The following is a 15685-nucleotide window of genomic DNA, read 5'->3' as shown; positions in this document are numbered from 1 at the left end:
ACGTGATAAACTGAATGATGACCTGACTTCCTAAATGTACAGAATAAAGTAACAATGAAGCATGATGGGTTTAGATTAGAAGAAAAAAAAAATCCATTGGGGCTCCTTTATTCAGCTGATTTTTGTTCTCATGTCAACTAATAAGCATAAATATTTCTTACAAGTCCTAAATATTCCAAATCATTTTACTGAGGAACAAAAACATGCTCTTCAAAATAACCACAATGCACACTTTCCAAAAAGTTTTATTTGTCATGAAGCTCTGTAAAGTGCAATTGTAGAGGTGATGAAGTTGAAACGACCTCTTCAAACATGATAATAAACCTGTTAAGTTAAAACGTTTTTTTTTTTATATGAAAAGTCCTGCTGACAGTTTAAAACATTGAAACGATACTTAATAATAAAAGATCCCTCACAGGTTTGAAGGATTGAAAAGTGAAAAGTGTTTTACATGACTGTGATAAAGAATGTGATTTTCTATTTCCCATCGCTTCATTCAAAGAAGACATAAAACAGCAAAGATTTGTAACAAAGATTCAGTCAAAACGTGTGTACACAATTAATACTTGCTAAATAAATTAGTATTCTTCTCCTCCTTTTTCTATACAGAAGCTCATGTCTCCTCGCTTAAACCATTTTAGGATTAGATATGGGAATAAAAATAAATTATAACTGTGATTTATGGTTAAGATGCCAAGAAGACCAAACACACTCAAATAGGTTTGTGTGCCCTTTGCCCTTTCTCTCAGGATTGAATGAAACATTTTATTTTACCAAATAAATTTGACACTTTGTTGCCGTGTGCCTTTTGTTTGTGACACAACACAGGCTACAGAGTAATAAATGTTTTTCAGAATGAACTATTGAACACAGGGGGAAATATCCAATGTACTTTGTATTTTATGTGACTGAGTTGTAAAATTCATATTTGAGGAAAGCTGAAAGTGGGAAGCAGAAACATCTGAGTAACAAACCCAGAAACACTCTCAGTCCAACCTCAAATATGTGTTTTAATTTGCTTCCCACAAAAAAACTTCTTGTGCAAACATCTGGACAAATTCATGAAAAAGTGGACAATTTAATATCTGTTCCTGTTTTTATAAAATAATTGTTTTATGTGATAACATTTAAAGCACACGGTGCTCAATGTGGAGCCAAACATGAAACGTGGGTGTGATGTTTTCTTTTTGTTTCAGCTGGACCATCATCCAAACAGCACATGTGGTTCCTTGTTTGTGCATGTGCAAAATATTCTAAAAACAACAACAACAACAACAAAACAACAACCAAGTACAAAGTAGAGTAAAGTAGTGATTCCATCATAACGTGTTGAATGTGACCGAAACATTTTTTTTTTATCTTTCACGGTGTCATTTGGAATCATCAGGCTTCAGTTTCTATAAAGACAACCAGAAACAAAACACCAAACTCCAGATGTTGCAGGATAGTCAGGGTTCCAGGCATCTTCTCACTTGGACAGCTTACTGATGACTCGAATGAGAGCGCCGTTTTCATCCTTTAGCCTCTGATTGTCTGACTTGAGTTCTGTTAAAACCTGGAAAAAGGTTGAAAAGGTGGGAGAAAGAAGTAAGATTAGAAGTTTATCTTTACTCAGCGCACTTTGTGAAATTAGTCTCTGGGTGCAGTGCATAGATTGCCAAACCATCCACTGCAATTGTCACTGCTACAAATTAATTTCAGTAACGATGGAGCGGTGATGACATGCTTTACATTAGTTGTCCATGCAGTGAGGAGTGACAATGACTTTATGCTCTGCAATGTGACAAAGTGATGTGGAAAGAAGTCAACAGAATTAAACAAAGATCACATTTCCAAATCTAGGTCATGGGCAGCAATGGCTGAAAATACCCACCCTCTCTATTTAAGTATCTTCCCCTCAGTTGGAGACAAAAAACAATCTCTGCTAGGGTTAGTTCACTTTATAGCAATAAGTTAACAAGTGGAAACAACAACCATCAATATAGACCCCATTTGAACCCTGTTTTATTTTCTTGTCACTCTCCACACTGTGATCACTTTGTCATTTCAGTGTATCTGTCCCTGTATGTTGGAAATACAGTTAAAAAAATGGATTTTTCAAGGGAAGCTTTGCAAGGGGAAAATATTGATTCCAGCATTTTATCTACAGACTGTACATGAAGAGGTGACTGATTAGTGCAGATTATCAATGAGACTGAAACACACACAAAAAAATACAAAGTAGGCTCAGTTCTTTACAACATCCATCAGTAACAAAATCTGCCAACCAGAACCTAAAAACATCTTTTTTATTTTTACAAATATTGAAATATCAAATGAAGTTTATGACATATAGAGGCTAAAAGGTGAAAAAATTTATTGTCAAACTTTAATTTTTAAACAATGTTAAATGCTTTATAATGAGATGCCCGAGACAGAGAGAGGTTTTCTCTGGTTGCAGCGCAGATTATTGTGCAGATTATTGTGCAGATTATTGCTCACCTTTCTCCACCTGTTGCTATGAGCTGTCCATCAACTATATGATGGCGAATAAGTACCCTGAACTTTTCCCCCTTTAAAAAAATATTGAAAATACTTCCATTTCTGATAATATGCACAGTCTTCATACAGGCAAACTGGCTAGCTACCTATTTCTTATGTAGGACTTCTTTGAAATGAACATTTGCAAAAAGCTATGAGTTAGCATGCGCATCAGTCTAATTAAAAGCTAACTGCAGACTTGGTGCAGAGACTGAAAAGCAGGCTAATTAACTAGTTAGCCTCATGCTCTGGTAAACTGGGGACCTATCCTGGAACGTTCTTTTCTTGGAACACATTGCATTAGTTCCACTTTATATGCAGAACGTACATATACTTTTGTGTTGTAAATATCAGTAAATTCTTTAAAAGGGTTGTAAATATTTTATAATGTTGAGACCTGCAGCTTTTTCCAGATAGCAATAAAGGGAAATGTGAAAGCTGCAGTCATGTTGGATTAAACGCAGACTGAATATTAGTACTCTAGAAGGTTCTATGAAAACTTTTGAGGACGGTGGAGATGGGGTGGAATAAGCAACTGCAGGATGCACAGTAGTGTGAGGCAAGTGAGCATTCAAGAGGCGGGACCTGCCTGAGAGGACGACAGCAGAAGGAAAGGGAAGATACTGTAAAAGCAACAGAAGGAAAGAAGAGTGATGGAGGTTTGTGGTTGAGGAAAAGGAGAGCAAGGAGGAAATTAGGGCAGATGATCTGGAGGATCAAAGGTCTTCTGTTTCTGGCATGGAGGCCGTCTCAGAGAGGCGGGCCAGGACGCGCAGCATGGCTCTGTTCTCAGCCAGGAGACACTCGTTCACCCTCCGCAAGGCCTGGACCTGAGCGAGGGCTGGGAAAACCTGCATACAGGGGGAGAGAGATACAGAAAGGGAGGCAGACAGAGGAACGCAGGCAGGGAGGCGGACCACTTCCAAAAAGAGAAACTTATATAGAGGCTGTTTCCTTATCCACTCAAACGGGCATGCCCAGACAGGAAATGAGATAAACACAGCTGCATCATCAGAATAGCTCACATAAACAAAGATTTACAAAACAGGGACAGTTTGGGAAAAAGCAACAAGCAAGCAATTTGGAATCTTTAAACCTGGACTTTACTGTTTAACATGTTTCTATAATAAAGAGTAAGTCCGTATTATTAAATATTTAGACAATGTAAAGCTTCATTTAAGATTTAAACAAGAACCAGCTGAGTAAAAGTAGCAGTCAGAGAAATAAATCATCGCTCTTTTTTTTCTTGGCTTGACTTTTTGAGGTAAACCTCAATGTGTTTTAGAAATGTCAGTGGTTTGTCGCTATTCCTAAAGGAAAACCACTCAAACCCCCCCCCCCCCCCCCCCCCCCCACACACACACACACACTCCCTCACACATACACAGCCCAGCATTGCTCCTAATACGCACTAGAACAACCTTTGACCTCAGAAGTGTCACTTTGCCTTTTATAGCCCAGACTTTGCTCCTCATAAAAAGCACTGTTCAAAACAAGGTTTCTATCTGATCTGGTCCAAAGACAGAACCTCACAAGCTCAGACCGGAGCGCTTGTCATGTTTCTGGCCACCCAGAAACATGGCTGTGAATGTGAACAAAGATGTTGTGTAAATAAGAAGTGCAGCACCAAACACGGTCATGAAAGGAACCTGAAGCAGCCTGAGTTTTGAGCTCGGAGCGGCTCCAGCATATAATGTTGCTTTGGCTTCAGAACAAAACGGAGCAATCTCTGGAAAGATGCTTTTGGCATCAGTGAAGGAAAAGTCAGAGTGAGGCAAGAATGCATAATGGCCAGTGTTTAAACATGGATATTTTTGATACTGAATAATTTATGACAATACTCTCACTTCCTGTCGATTTTTCAGGAGAGCAGTTCTCACCAAGTTCAAGAGAATGACAAAAAGATTTAAAGTAAAACAACAAGTCTACAACAACACTCAGCCCTCCGTGAGTAGTAAACAGCCATCAGTGTGCTAATGACCCATTGTTAGGCTGATGGTCCTTCTTGAGCATGTGATCAGCTGGTTTTGGTTGTCAGCAGCAAACTGGTTGATCCACCCTGAGAAGGTGCTATTTAAGAGACTGAACTGAAAACAGCACCTCAGACTGAGGAAGTCTCTTGGATGAGAGACGAAACGTTTCTAGATTTTTTTTTGCTTTGTTTTGTTTTTGTTTTTTTGAATGTCCAGAGGACCAGATTGAACTTTTTTTGGATTTTTCTACCTGGATTATTGAGCATGCATCAGGATAACAACAAGTCTAGTTTGTCATAGTTTTCAAAGCAAAAATAGATCCATGCCATCTTATAAGAAGGTCCAACAGCATCGTTACCTGATGTGGTAACTAAAGACCTTTCATGTCAGCAGGAGCACTCTGACCTTGATTTACAATTCACAGTTTGAGTCCATTTTAACTTTTAATATTTCATCCTGGTTCAACCTCATCAATGTAAAACAAAAAGCTAAATCACACAGAATAATTAAACAGTCAAGTGCAATAACTGGCTCATGTCAGAGCTCCCATCAGACATCTACAGCCGCTCAGTGACCAAGAAAGCCACCCTGATCACTGAGGGCCCCTCACATCCACAACACAGCTGCTTCCAGATGTTTCCATCAAGCAGGTGTTACCTTTGTACATCTTGTAAATCTTTGTACCATCTGCAATATTGTTAAACAAAGCTAAATAGACATATCTTAATGGTGGTAACTAATGGTGATAATGTAGTTTTTATTATGTTCTGTTGTTGGTTCTTGGGTGTGTTTGATGAATGTAGAGGGTGTCAAAGGAGAATTTCTGCTACAATTGTGGAAGTTTTTATCTTGTTACATCATTGAACTCAAACGAGAACCTTACTTAGTCCAACCAGAGTCAAGCGTAGGGCCTGTTTCTGACTGGACCAAGATTTTTCATCTGCTCAGAGATGATCAGTCCCAGAAGCAATTGTTTGCTGCTTATTTGCATATTTCAGACACAAACATTATCATCAGTTTAAACCAGTTATGACCGGCACTAGTCCACACATATTTCATGCAATCAAGTTGCACTCCGCCCGTGGTGAAGAGCGGAGTCTAGAGTCGAAGAAAGTCGATTTTCTCGGAGAGCTTGGCACTTAGTTTCCGGGTCGCGGCGGGTCGGGACGAAGTCTCATTGCTAATAACTTGTACCTTTTATCTGCCTTAATAGAAATTAAATGTTAAAACTTTATTATTTTCTGCCATTATTCGTATCGGCGCAAGTCCTCTCTCCACCTGTGAATAACCAGCCGGTTTCGAACGCTGTGGTCAAGCAGCGACAATCTTATTTAAAAAAATAAAATAAAAATAAAATAAACAATGACCAGTGCTACTGATTATAGTTCCTATTAAAAAAGAGAGCCAGAAGATTTCAGAGAGAGAGAAAGAGACATGCCTACCCCAAAGTGCATCCCTTATGTGAAAAATATGGAACAACAGCAATCAGAGAATACAGATGTGCAGGTGAGTGTCTACAGACAAGAAGAGTAACAGCATCAGGATTCTGATTGTTCCCATTTTCACCCACGTACTCATAACATCAACATGATTAATAACATGCCAGCTGTTACTGCATTTGTCTGCAGAAAATAGTACTTCTGTGTTTAAAAAACATGGACTTCAGGTCATTTTTGGGGCTGTTGTTGACTGAACAGCGCCCCCGTGTGTTTGGGAGTTTACTCTGTGTGAGTGATGTGACAGAAGAAGTCTGAGGTGCCTCAGAGCAGAAGACAACAGCTGTAGAGCGTTCACACAGAAAGGTATTCTTATGTTTGACAGGATCAAATAAGCCCACGGGTGTAAACAAACGTGCTCCAGTCTTTGGCAGAGCAGAACAACATGAGGTGGCAAGCAGATGTCAGTCAATCTTCTGCATCACAGCAAGCAACTCACCGTCCCCCACCCCTCCCCCGGATTCCCTGAAACAGCTTGTGTTCAGGGCTGGTACCCACAGCGGAACCGCAGCGGGGCGTCCTGCTGAGGGAACCATGACAACACCGAGGTCAAACATCCTTGCAGACAATTTATCCTTTACCTTGAGTACTTTTTCACAGCTTTGAGTGCATTTCTTGTTGCTCAAAAATGTTAAGTTCTCATCTTTGTGTGTCATCTACCCCCCCCCACACCCCCACCCCCCAACCTAAAATAAATAAATTGGGATTTGGTGCAAAACATAAACAAAAACAGAACACAATGATTTGCAAGTTTCATAAACCCCTACATTTTTCACAATATTAACTATTTAAGAAAACACAATGTCTAACAAAATGTACAGTAACTTTAAATTTATTAGCAAAAACAGGTCTTAAATAAAATTGTGACAGGGGCAACAAAAGGCTGTAAAGAGAAAGTGATACAATTAAGAAACAGCTGGAGGAGCTTTTTGAAGTAATTTGGTTTATCAGCAACAAGTCAGTAAGAGGACTGGGTATAAAAATAACCAGTATATGGGCGGCTGTGGCTGAGTGATTAGAGCAGTCGTCCTCCAGTAGGAGAGTTGGGGGTTCGATTCCACCAGCAGTCATATGCCGGAATGTCCCTGGTCAAGACACTGAACCCCTCATTGCCTCCAATGTGTGTTCCATCAGTGTATGTGATAAAGCACCGATTAGTCTTTGTATAGATCTAGTAGAGTGCTGTATGAATGGGTAAATGAGGACACAGATTGTAGTGTAAAGTGCTTTGAGAATCTTAATAAGAGAGAAAGGCCCTATATAAGTACAGTCCATTTACTATTTAAAAAGAGCAATTTATAGTTTGAATCTTTTAGATGTAAAGATAGGCAGAGGTTGGAAAAATCCAACAAAGACTCAGGACTGTTGAACAAATAGACTCGTACACAAGACAAAAACGGGACAACATGTTGCTCCAAGACTTCCAGCAATTAGTTTCCTCAGTTCCTAATTTACAAGCTTGTTGTTAAAAGAAGAGAGGATGCTCACATAGTAAAAATAGCCCCATTTGTTTGTATTTTTTAAATGTCGTGCTGCCATTCAGTTCAAAATGACACATTTTTTCCTATAAAATAAATAAAAAAAACCATGTTTGCTCAACTGTGTATAAAACATGGGTTTATGATATTTGCAAATCATTGCATTCTGTTATTTAGTTTTTACACCACATTCCAACTGTATTTGGGCTGTGTAAGTTTATATTTTAAAGCCTGACAACGTCTGTGCCTGGGTTTCTTTGTGAAGCAGAGCAGTGCAGGAATGCCTCCCAAAAAAGCAGTTTTTTTTTTGTTTTTGTTAAACTTTTGGATGGATTCTGGTTTTCAGCTGGAACTGGGTCACAGTGTTCGCCCCAACACTGGGAGAAGTGGAGCAGGAGAGCAACAGAGCAGACTCCTCCTTTAGGCTGGCAGAAACACACTGTGGGTAATGAGCCTGTATTACCCTTCACTCCCCTTGACTCTAAAGCCGCCTGGCTGACCACAGACCTGTGATGAGAAGTACGTGTGCTCTGCTCTGCTCTGGGAAACACTTTAGCATGAGTGGGAGAGGGGCAGCTTTAATACAGGTGTGGAACTTCAAGGGTTGTTTGAGTTTACATCCATAAAATAAATGAAGCACAACTTGTGCATTAGTATATATAAACTGTTGGGACTGACCTTTATTTCCTCCTCCATGTCTGACACTTTTTTTTCAAGAACTTGTTTCTCCTGAAAATATAACAAGAAATAAGGCAAACGGAAGGCAACAATATTTGGATGCCTCACACTTAATAAAGCAGACAAAATAAGCTTGAATAAAACAAACAAACAAACAAACAAACAAAAAGATACTAACCCTTTTCTCTGATTCAAGAATTGCCGACCTCTCTGACATCCGGTCCTGCCTCTGAAAGTTAGAGCAGTGATGTTAGTGGAGAATCTGTACAGCATTTTGTTTAAAACGATGAAGCATCATATGTTTATCTCAGCACATTAAAATAAGTGACAACCAGTGAGTATTTTTGTTTCTGTTTCAGCTGCTGTCACCCTGGAATCTTATGCTGTGTGAAAATTTGGTACCTGTGTGACTTTCTCCAGTTGGGAACGAATCTTGACTAATTCTTGTTTGCTGTCCTGTAGTCTGGACTTGAGTCTCTCGTTCTCGTGCAAAGCTTCTGCATATTTCTAAGAAGTGACAGGAAGGTGAGCAATTCAAACTTTTCTTACATATATACATACAAATTAAATGAGTCTGACAGGCCATAAGAAAATCTAGCAGATATTTTTTATTCCTTTTCAGTGACTGTAGAAAGCACATTCATGTTGACAAACAGAAAGATATACTGTATTTGGTAATCAGCATAATGAGTTTGAATACCATATATGTTGCATTTGTAATACAGTACTCCACCCCTACAGTGAAACATGGTGGTGGCAGCATCTTGCTGTGGGGAATGGATACTTTTTTCAGCAGAGGCAGTGATGCTGGTACAGTTGATGGGAAGAGGGATGGAGCTAAATACAGGGAAATCCTGGAAGAAAATCTGTCAGAGGCTCTAATAGACTTGAGACTGGGGCAGAAGGATGTTCACCTTCAAGCAGGACAACAATTTGAAATGTCAGCCAGAGCTAGTAACAAGTTTTAATTCAGAGCATGTTCATGCGTCAGAAAGGCCCAGTCAGAGTTCAAACCTATATCCGATTGGAAATCAGTGGCAAGACTTTAAAATTGTTTTTCACAGTTGCTCTTCATTCATACTGACTGAACTTACTGTTCTGCAAAGAAGAATGAGCTAAATTTGAGATGTGCAAAAGCTGTCAGAGACAAACCCTAAAACAAGGTGTTGACCAAGGGAGGCTAAATACAAATGCACACCACACTTTTCAGGTTTTAATTTGTAAAAATAATTAAAAATCATGTATATTATTTTGTTTACTACACAAATATGCATTACTTGTGTTGGTCAATAAGATATAATCCTAGTAAAATACTTTTGTAGTTTGTAAGTTTGCAGTTGTAGATGAAAAAATGTGAGAAATATGAATACTTTTTAAAGGTACTCTATCAAGCCAGACTGTATTCAGTGCTGTAACCTTCAGTGGTGGCTGCTCAATAGTGGGCGCAAGGGCACCGCCCCACCAGTCACGCCACTCACCATACATTGAAGACTTAAAAAAAATTAAAAAATAAAATTAAAATATTTCAAAATATACATGTGTATATATATTTTTAGTTGTGTAGGATAAAAATGTTATACTTAATGATGAGTTAAGTTGTTTCTTTCAAAAACGTTGTCTCTGATTGGTGACATATTTCCTCCCTGGGGGAGCAAGAATCTTAGCCCATAGACTCTTGTTAAAAGTTGTACATGCACAGTTAGCTCCTCTTTCTTGCAAGAGATAGGAAGATTCTGGGCGCACCACTCCAGCGCCCTGAGTACATGCGCACTGTACGGATCGTGTTTCCGGTCCCGCCATCCCAGTACAGATTTATGTATTTATCTATGCATTTATTTATTTATTGTCCCAGAACAGATCGTGCAGTGACACTTACAACCAGGCTATGTATGAAAATTATTTAGCTGTCAGACAGTAGCACATTAAAAGAGGCATAGCATTAATTTTGATCAGGCAGATGGGAGACCCGCTGCATTCGGTGCTGGGTTTGTTGATGCCGGCTGGGGTCCTGTGTAGAAAGGAAAGAAATGTGGACCACTACCTCCAGTAACGTGGAAAATTCTAACGGCAGTCATCATTAATGTGCCTTATTTACTGTGTTTACACAGATAAGGAATGAGTTAATAAAGTGCACAGACGTGAGCATGAGTGAGCAAACTGATGAGTCTGTGATGCGTGTGTGTGTGTTGAATGTCTTGAACATATATATTTTGGTATATGTCTATTTTGGAGTTTTAAACCACCTCCCCACGGTGGAAATTCCACTAGCTGTCACTAACCTTGAATCAGTCAAGAGGAACTAACTTGTTTAAACCAAATTAGTGAGTTTTTACCTTCTTGTAGTCTTTGGCAGTGGATTCTTGGTCCTGTCTGTTCAGAGCAGCCAACCTAGTCTCTCTCCGTGTGTAGGAGCTTGTGCGGCCCAGTGCCTTCTCTGTGGCACTTTCTCCAGTGGAGTCATACCTGAACACAACACAGTTTATATTCACCACACAGTGAAGCTTTTAAAACATTTTTCTTTCCAAAGTTCTGTAATCTAGGAGTAAAAAAAAACTTGATCTTACCTTGACAATCTTTCATGCTGAAAACAAAAATAGGGGTCCATGTAAGTTTGATCATTTAGCATTGCAGCATGAGAACAACACAGTGTAAACTCTTTGGGGGTGATTGCATCCAGATTTGTTTGTTTGATTAGACCAAATAGAGGCTTAGCAGAAAAATTGCTTCCATTCTGAGACAAAGAGAACATTACCAAAGTTTCTGGCTGAATTATTACAACATGTTCAGGGGTCTGTGGTAGCTGAAGCCAGGAGGGTTTACAGAAACGAGTTATACTACTGCTTTAATTGAGTTCACAGAGCTGAAGCTTTTAGAATAGACGGCTGCCTTGTAAATGGCTGCAGCACATAGATGGCATCATGACCTCAGAAGTCAGTTATGACGGGCGGCTGTCCCACCTCAGACAACAGATTTATATCAAAGTGTCCTGGCGGGTTTTATGATGCGAGTCATGACGGCCAGGTTTCCTGTTCGGATCACATTCTGTATTTGTGTCATCAGGGAGGCTGTGTGCTGTGTTACAGCAGCAGCCCCAAACGCTCTCCTCAGGTCTCTGCTGGAAGCAGTAATACCAAAGAGATGAGCATAAATCTGGTACGGCTTCTGGTAAATTGAAAGATTTAGAATCGCCCTCCTGCTTGGGGAAAAAAAAAAAAAGCTTTTCAATGATTGTGTTTGGAAATGCTCCTCAACTAAACCTCTTGTGTGGTGCTATCAGGTGCTGGAGATGAGAACCAGATGGTACAAGGTTTTGGTTTCTGTGCTCAGATTTTGTTAGATTTCATGTACAGTCCGAAGCTATTCCTACCCCGGAGACAGGAGCTATTCTGCAGCGAGTGTTTACGTAAGTGAGCTGCCTCTCCTTATGTGGTCATGTGCTTCTGCAGAGCTATCCAGGAAAATACAGACCTCTGAGGAAGCAGAGTCAACGAGGGAGCCAAGAAGAGCTCTGCCAGTCTTTCGGGTTGCTGTGCAACAACAGGGAGATCCTCGATCACACTTGGCATTCATGCCACAACCTGCAGGGATGACTGAATCTTTGCTTGCATGAATAAAAGATCACAAAGTCTGCTTGTAGCGACATGAGCCACGACCTGTGTGGTTCACACTGAAGAATTCTTGATTTGGTTTACTCAATTAAAAAAAAGGCATTCCAATGACATTTTGAGCAGACCCTGAGGGGGTTCAATAAAGTAGTTTTAATGTAAAATGAGTTACTAACTTAAAACACAAAGTGTATGCAGAACTGAAATTCTTCTTCTGGTGTAACTTGCTCTGGTTCTGTAGCCTTGTTTTTTCATTCAACCTTTATTTTACAGGCTAGTCTCGTTGAACCTCGAGGACTCATCTACAAGAGAGACCTGTTTTAAACAAAGAATGATGACAGCAGTAGACAAACTTAAAAGAAGACATGATATATCACAAGAAACTAAAATAATTCAAGCTTGCCTTACAATTTAGGTGAAAAAGCGAATAGCACATGTTTACCTGTTTATTTATATTTATTTCTACCTATAATAGTGAAAGGAAGAGCGTTTCCATAAAAATAAAAAAAATAAAAAATGTATATATCAAAACAGTGGATCTAACATCTGTTTCATCTTAGGAACAGCAAGACTGAACGAAGAGTAGGAAAGGAATTTGTAGATATGTAATCAGATTAAAAAATAAATAAAAAGATGGATGTAACACATACAGCCAAAGATTTACCGTGCACAATCCTGGTACTTAAAGGTAGAGAACAAGGAAAGATTGGAGTCATGAACAAGATAATGTACAGGGTAACTACAATTGTTAGAAGTTAGAGGGGACGGGCATCGCTGCAAACTATCAGAGCAGATGGTGGAGAAAATGATCAACTCATCGGATCGGGTGAAGAATTAATCACAACTGCCAGGTTTGACATCACACACACACACACTGATCATCCCCATGAGCTCCTATAGTAAATAACACCATCAAATTGAATTTATTTAACATTACAAAATGTCACCTCCTTCCTCTCTGTCCATCACAGCATCACTTGCTCCAACTGCAAGTGGAAAATCTGAGTTGTTCCCTCCCACCAGGAGAAATATCACTTCATACAGAACCATAAAAGACGTTTCTTTTCACCTTTGCTCACATCAGTCATTAACTCTTTAAGGTAACTCCAACTAACAAGCAGCTGAGATCATCCTCTTTTTTAAAATAAAAAGGAAAGTCACAGATCTAATGTGAGCTGACATTTTCAAGCAAAACACTTCGTTGGTTGAACTGTTCACAACAGATATGCATTTAAACTCAAAGAAAAGAAACCATAAAGGCATTAAAACACTTATTTACCAGTATATTTAGTATGTGTTATTATTTTAAGCTAAATTTTACATATTAATTTTAAAAAAATACTCAAAACGTTTGAAGCAACACATTTCCAACTAAAATATGGTGAACATATTTGACTTAAGAAGGATAATCTTTCTAGTAAAAGTTTTTGGTTGTAAAAGTCTGTCAAATGTGGAGCATAGCCATGGATGTTAAAGCATTCCTGTTTCCCAAAGGGAACAATGAACAGGCATCAAAATGTTCACAATTTTAGCTTGTTTTATGATTAGCAGCTTTATGAAAAAAAAGTCAAACGAATCCCCAAAACATGCAGTTTGGTCAAGAATAGGATGCTTACCACTTTTGGTAACAGTATATCACAAAACTTAGACAAACTTCTATTCAAGTCAATTCAGGTTTTTTTATATAGCGTCAGTCGCCAAGTCACAACAGAAATCGTCTCAGGGCACTGAACAGAAAAATTCATATATATAAAAATAATAATTTAACATTATTTATCTGAGGAGCAGACTGCTTTGGATTTAACTCCATTACAGAACTCTCATCTGGAGCAAGCATGAAGGCGACAGTGGAAAGGAAAAACTCCCTCATGAAGAAGAAACCTTTAACAGAACCAGGCTCAGGACAAGCGGCCATCTGCTATGACCTTGAGAGGAACAGGAAGGAGGAACAGATACACAATGGCAGGTCGAGAATCACGCTAAGATAGAAATAATATCAAATGAAAACTATTCACTTTTAACAATGAATTTAAGGAAATTAGGTCAATTTGTCCTCCAGTAGTCTAAGCTTAAGGCAGCATAACAAGCCAAACCTAACTATAGGATTTATCAAAAAGGAAAGTCTTAAGTCCAGTCTTCAAACTGGACAATGTGTCAGCCTCTTGGACAGAAACTGAAAGTTGGTTCCACAAGAGAGGAGCCTGATAACTGGAAGATCTTCCTCCCATTCTGCATTTGGAAACTCTAGGAACCACAAGTAAACCTGCAGTCTGAGAGTGAAGTGCTCTGTTAGGAAAATATGGAACAATTAGATCTCGAATATAAGATGGAGCTAGGTTGTTGAGAGCTTTGTCGGTCAAAGGTTTAAACGGGTCACAGAAGTTTGGATTTTACATGACTGAGCTGGTGTTTTAACATCTTTAACAGTCCAACATTTTTCAGTCTGGTCATCTTGACGGTTTCTTTTTTTGTGCTGATCTATGTTTCGCCTTCGGTCCAGAAGGCTTCATCAGTCAAGGAAACACACAAAAAAATTGATTCTTCCCCCAACAGCTTACTCTAAAGTGGAACAAACCAGTTCTGCTTGTGATAAGATGGTCTCTTTGGCACGCCCCCTCCTCCATTGCCGGTCCTCCTCCTTGTTGACAGTCTTGTCACACTGGTTGAAATCTTTAACAGTGTTTTACAATTACAGTTCAAGCTTCATGAATTTTTTTTAATGTTTCCACAGAAAGATCAATGGACTGAAACTTTTGAGCCTCCTAATTTTATTTTTTTATTTTTCCAAACTCTTCGGATTCACTGAGCGTTTTAGTACATTTACAAAATTATACATAAAAATGTTTTTTTTTTTTTTTTTTGTTGTTTTTCATGCTGTGTGACTTTTAAAATTTCAGTCTTCACCAAAATCCCCTCAGAAGGGTGCAAAGTGCGCTCCAAACTTTAAAATTGAATTTATTTTTGAGCTCATAATTTTTCTGTACAATACTGATAGTTAACGTTTCATTTTGACTTTTTATCTTTTTCACATAAAACACTGTAGAAAGAGTTTTATGTGAGTGATGTCAAAGCTTTTACACAGCGCGTTTTCATTTAAGTTTATGATTTTGTCTTTTTATTTCTGCCTCTTAAGGGTGCTCTCAGGGAGTGAGAGGCACAGGTGTGTGGTTGCCATGGTGACCCTTATGAGCCACTGGCAGCATTTTCACTTCACTTTAGTATACTGATCAAAATGAAGGCATTTGTTCAGATGTTGTTGGGATTTGGGGCAGAAGCTGCAATAAATAAATTAATAAATTAATGAATTCTGGTTTGTGTTCCAGTCTCTCAGAGCTGGAACACAGAGTTTCACCAAACAAGGCAATAATTTAATCAAAACTTTGTAGCAAGTGCCTCTGCCTTTTCTCTCCCAGCTAAACTCTGCCTATTTAAACCCGGTGACCTCGTGGACAAACAGCAACTGGGTTTCACTACAGGTACAGCAGTGTCACGGGTGACACTTCTTAAAACAGCAGGGAGCCAACTCCAACGGAGAACCAGAGAATCACAATGTGTTCACCGGAGGCATTCATCATTACCAGATGTTTGCAGAGATGTCAGGGTTACTGAACACATCTGCAAATTGTTTCTTTTCTTTTTCTGCCTGTTTCTGTGTTCGTTTGATCCTCCTTCCTGTTCCTCTCAAACCCAGCCGGTCGAAGCAGATGGCTGCTCGTCCTGAGCATGGTTCTGCTGGAGGGTTCTTCCTGTTAAAAGGAAGTTTTTCCTTTCCACTGTTGCCTTTGTGCTTGCTCAGGATGGGAGACTGTGACAAACTGAAGAATCAGCAGCAGTCTGCTTGTTTCCTTAGATAGAGAACTTTATTAATTGGCTTTTCTTTGTATGTGAATGTTTCTGTAAAGTGCCCTGAGACAACTTTGTTGTGAACTGGCGCT

At 39.1% G+C, this 15685-nt stretch overlaps 1 protein-coding gene across 1 annotated transcript in view; it reads right to left on the bottom strand.

The window, feature by feature from the left end:
- Positions 1 to 3236: 3236 nt before the first annotated feature.
- LOC119416671 (protein phosphatase 1 regulatory subunit 12B) overlaps positions 3237 to 15685 on the bottom strand; it is a 13689-nt gene continuing 1240 nt past the window's right edge. The window contains exons 2-7 of the mRNA XM_037683855.1: positions 10710 to 10726; positions 10479 to 10608; positions 8548 to 8652; positions 8324 to 8374; positions 8146 to 8196; positions 3237 to 3371 (exon numbers count right to left, since the gene is read on the bottom strand). Coding sequence (XP_037539783.1) covers positions 3237 to 3371; positions 8146 to 8196; positions 8324 to 8374; positions 8548 to 8652; positions 10479 to 10608; positions 10710 to 10726 — 489 coding nt within the window. The remainder of the gene's footprint in view (positions 3372 to 8145; positions 8197 to 8323; positions 8375 to 8547; positions 8653 to 10478; positions 10609 to 10709; positions 10727 to 15685) is intronic.

This window comes from Nematolebias whitei, chromosome 11 (genome assembly GCF_014905685.2).
Source record: "Nematolebias whitei isolate Nwh7 chromosome 11, NemWhi1, whole genome shotgun sequence".
In the NCBI taxonomy this organism is placed as follows: Eukaryota; Metazoa; Chordata; class Actinopteri; order Cyprinodontiformes; family Rivulidae; genus Nematolebias; species Nematolebias whitei.
This window is presented reverse-complemented; position numbering and strand designations above follow the sequence as displayed.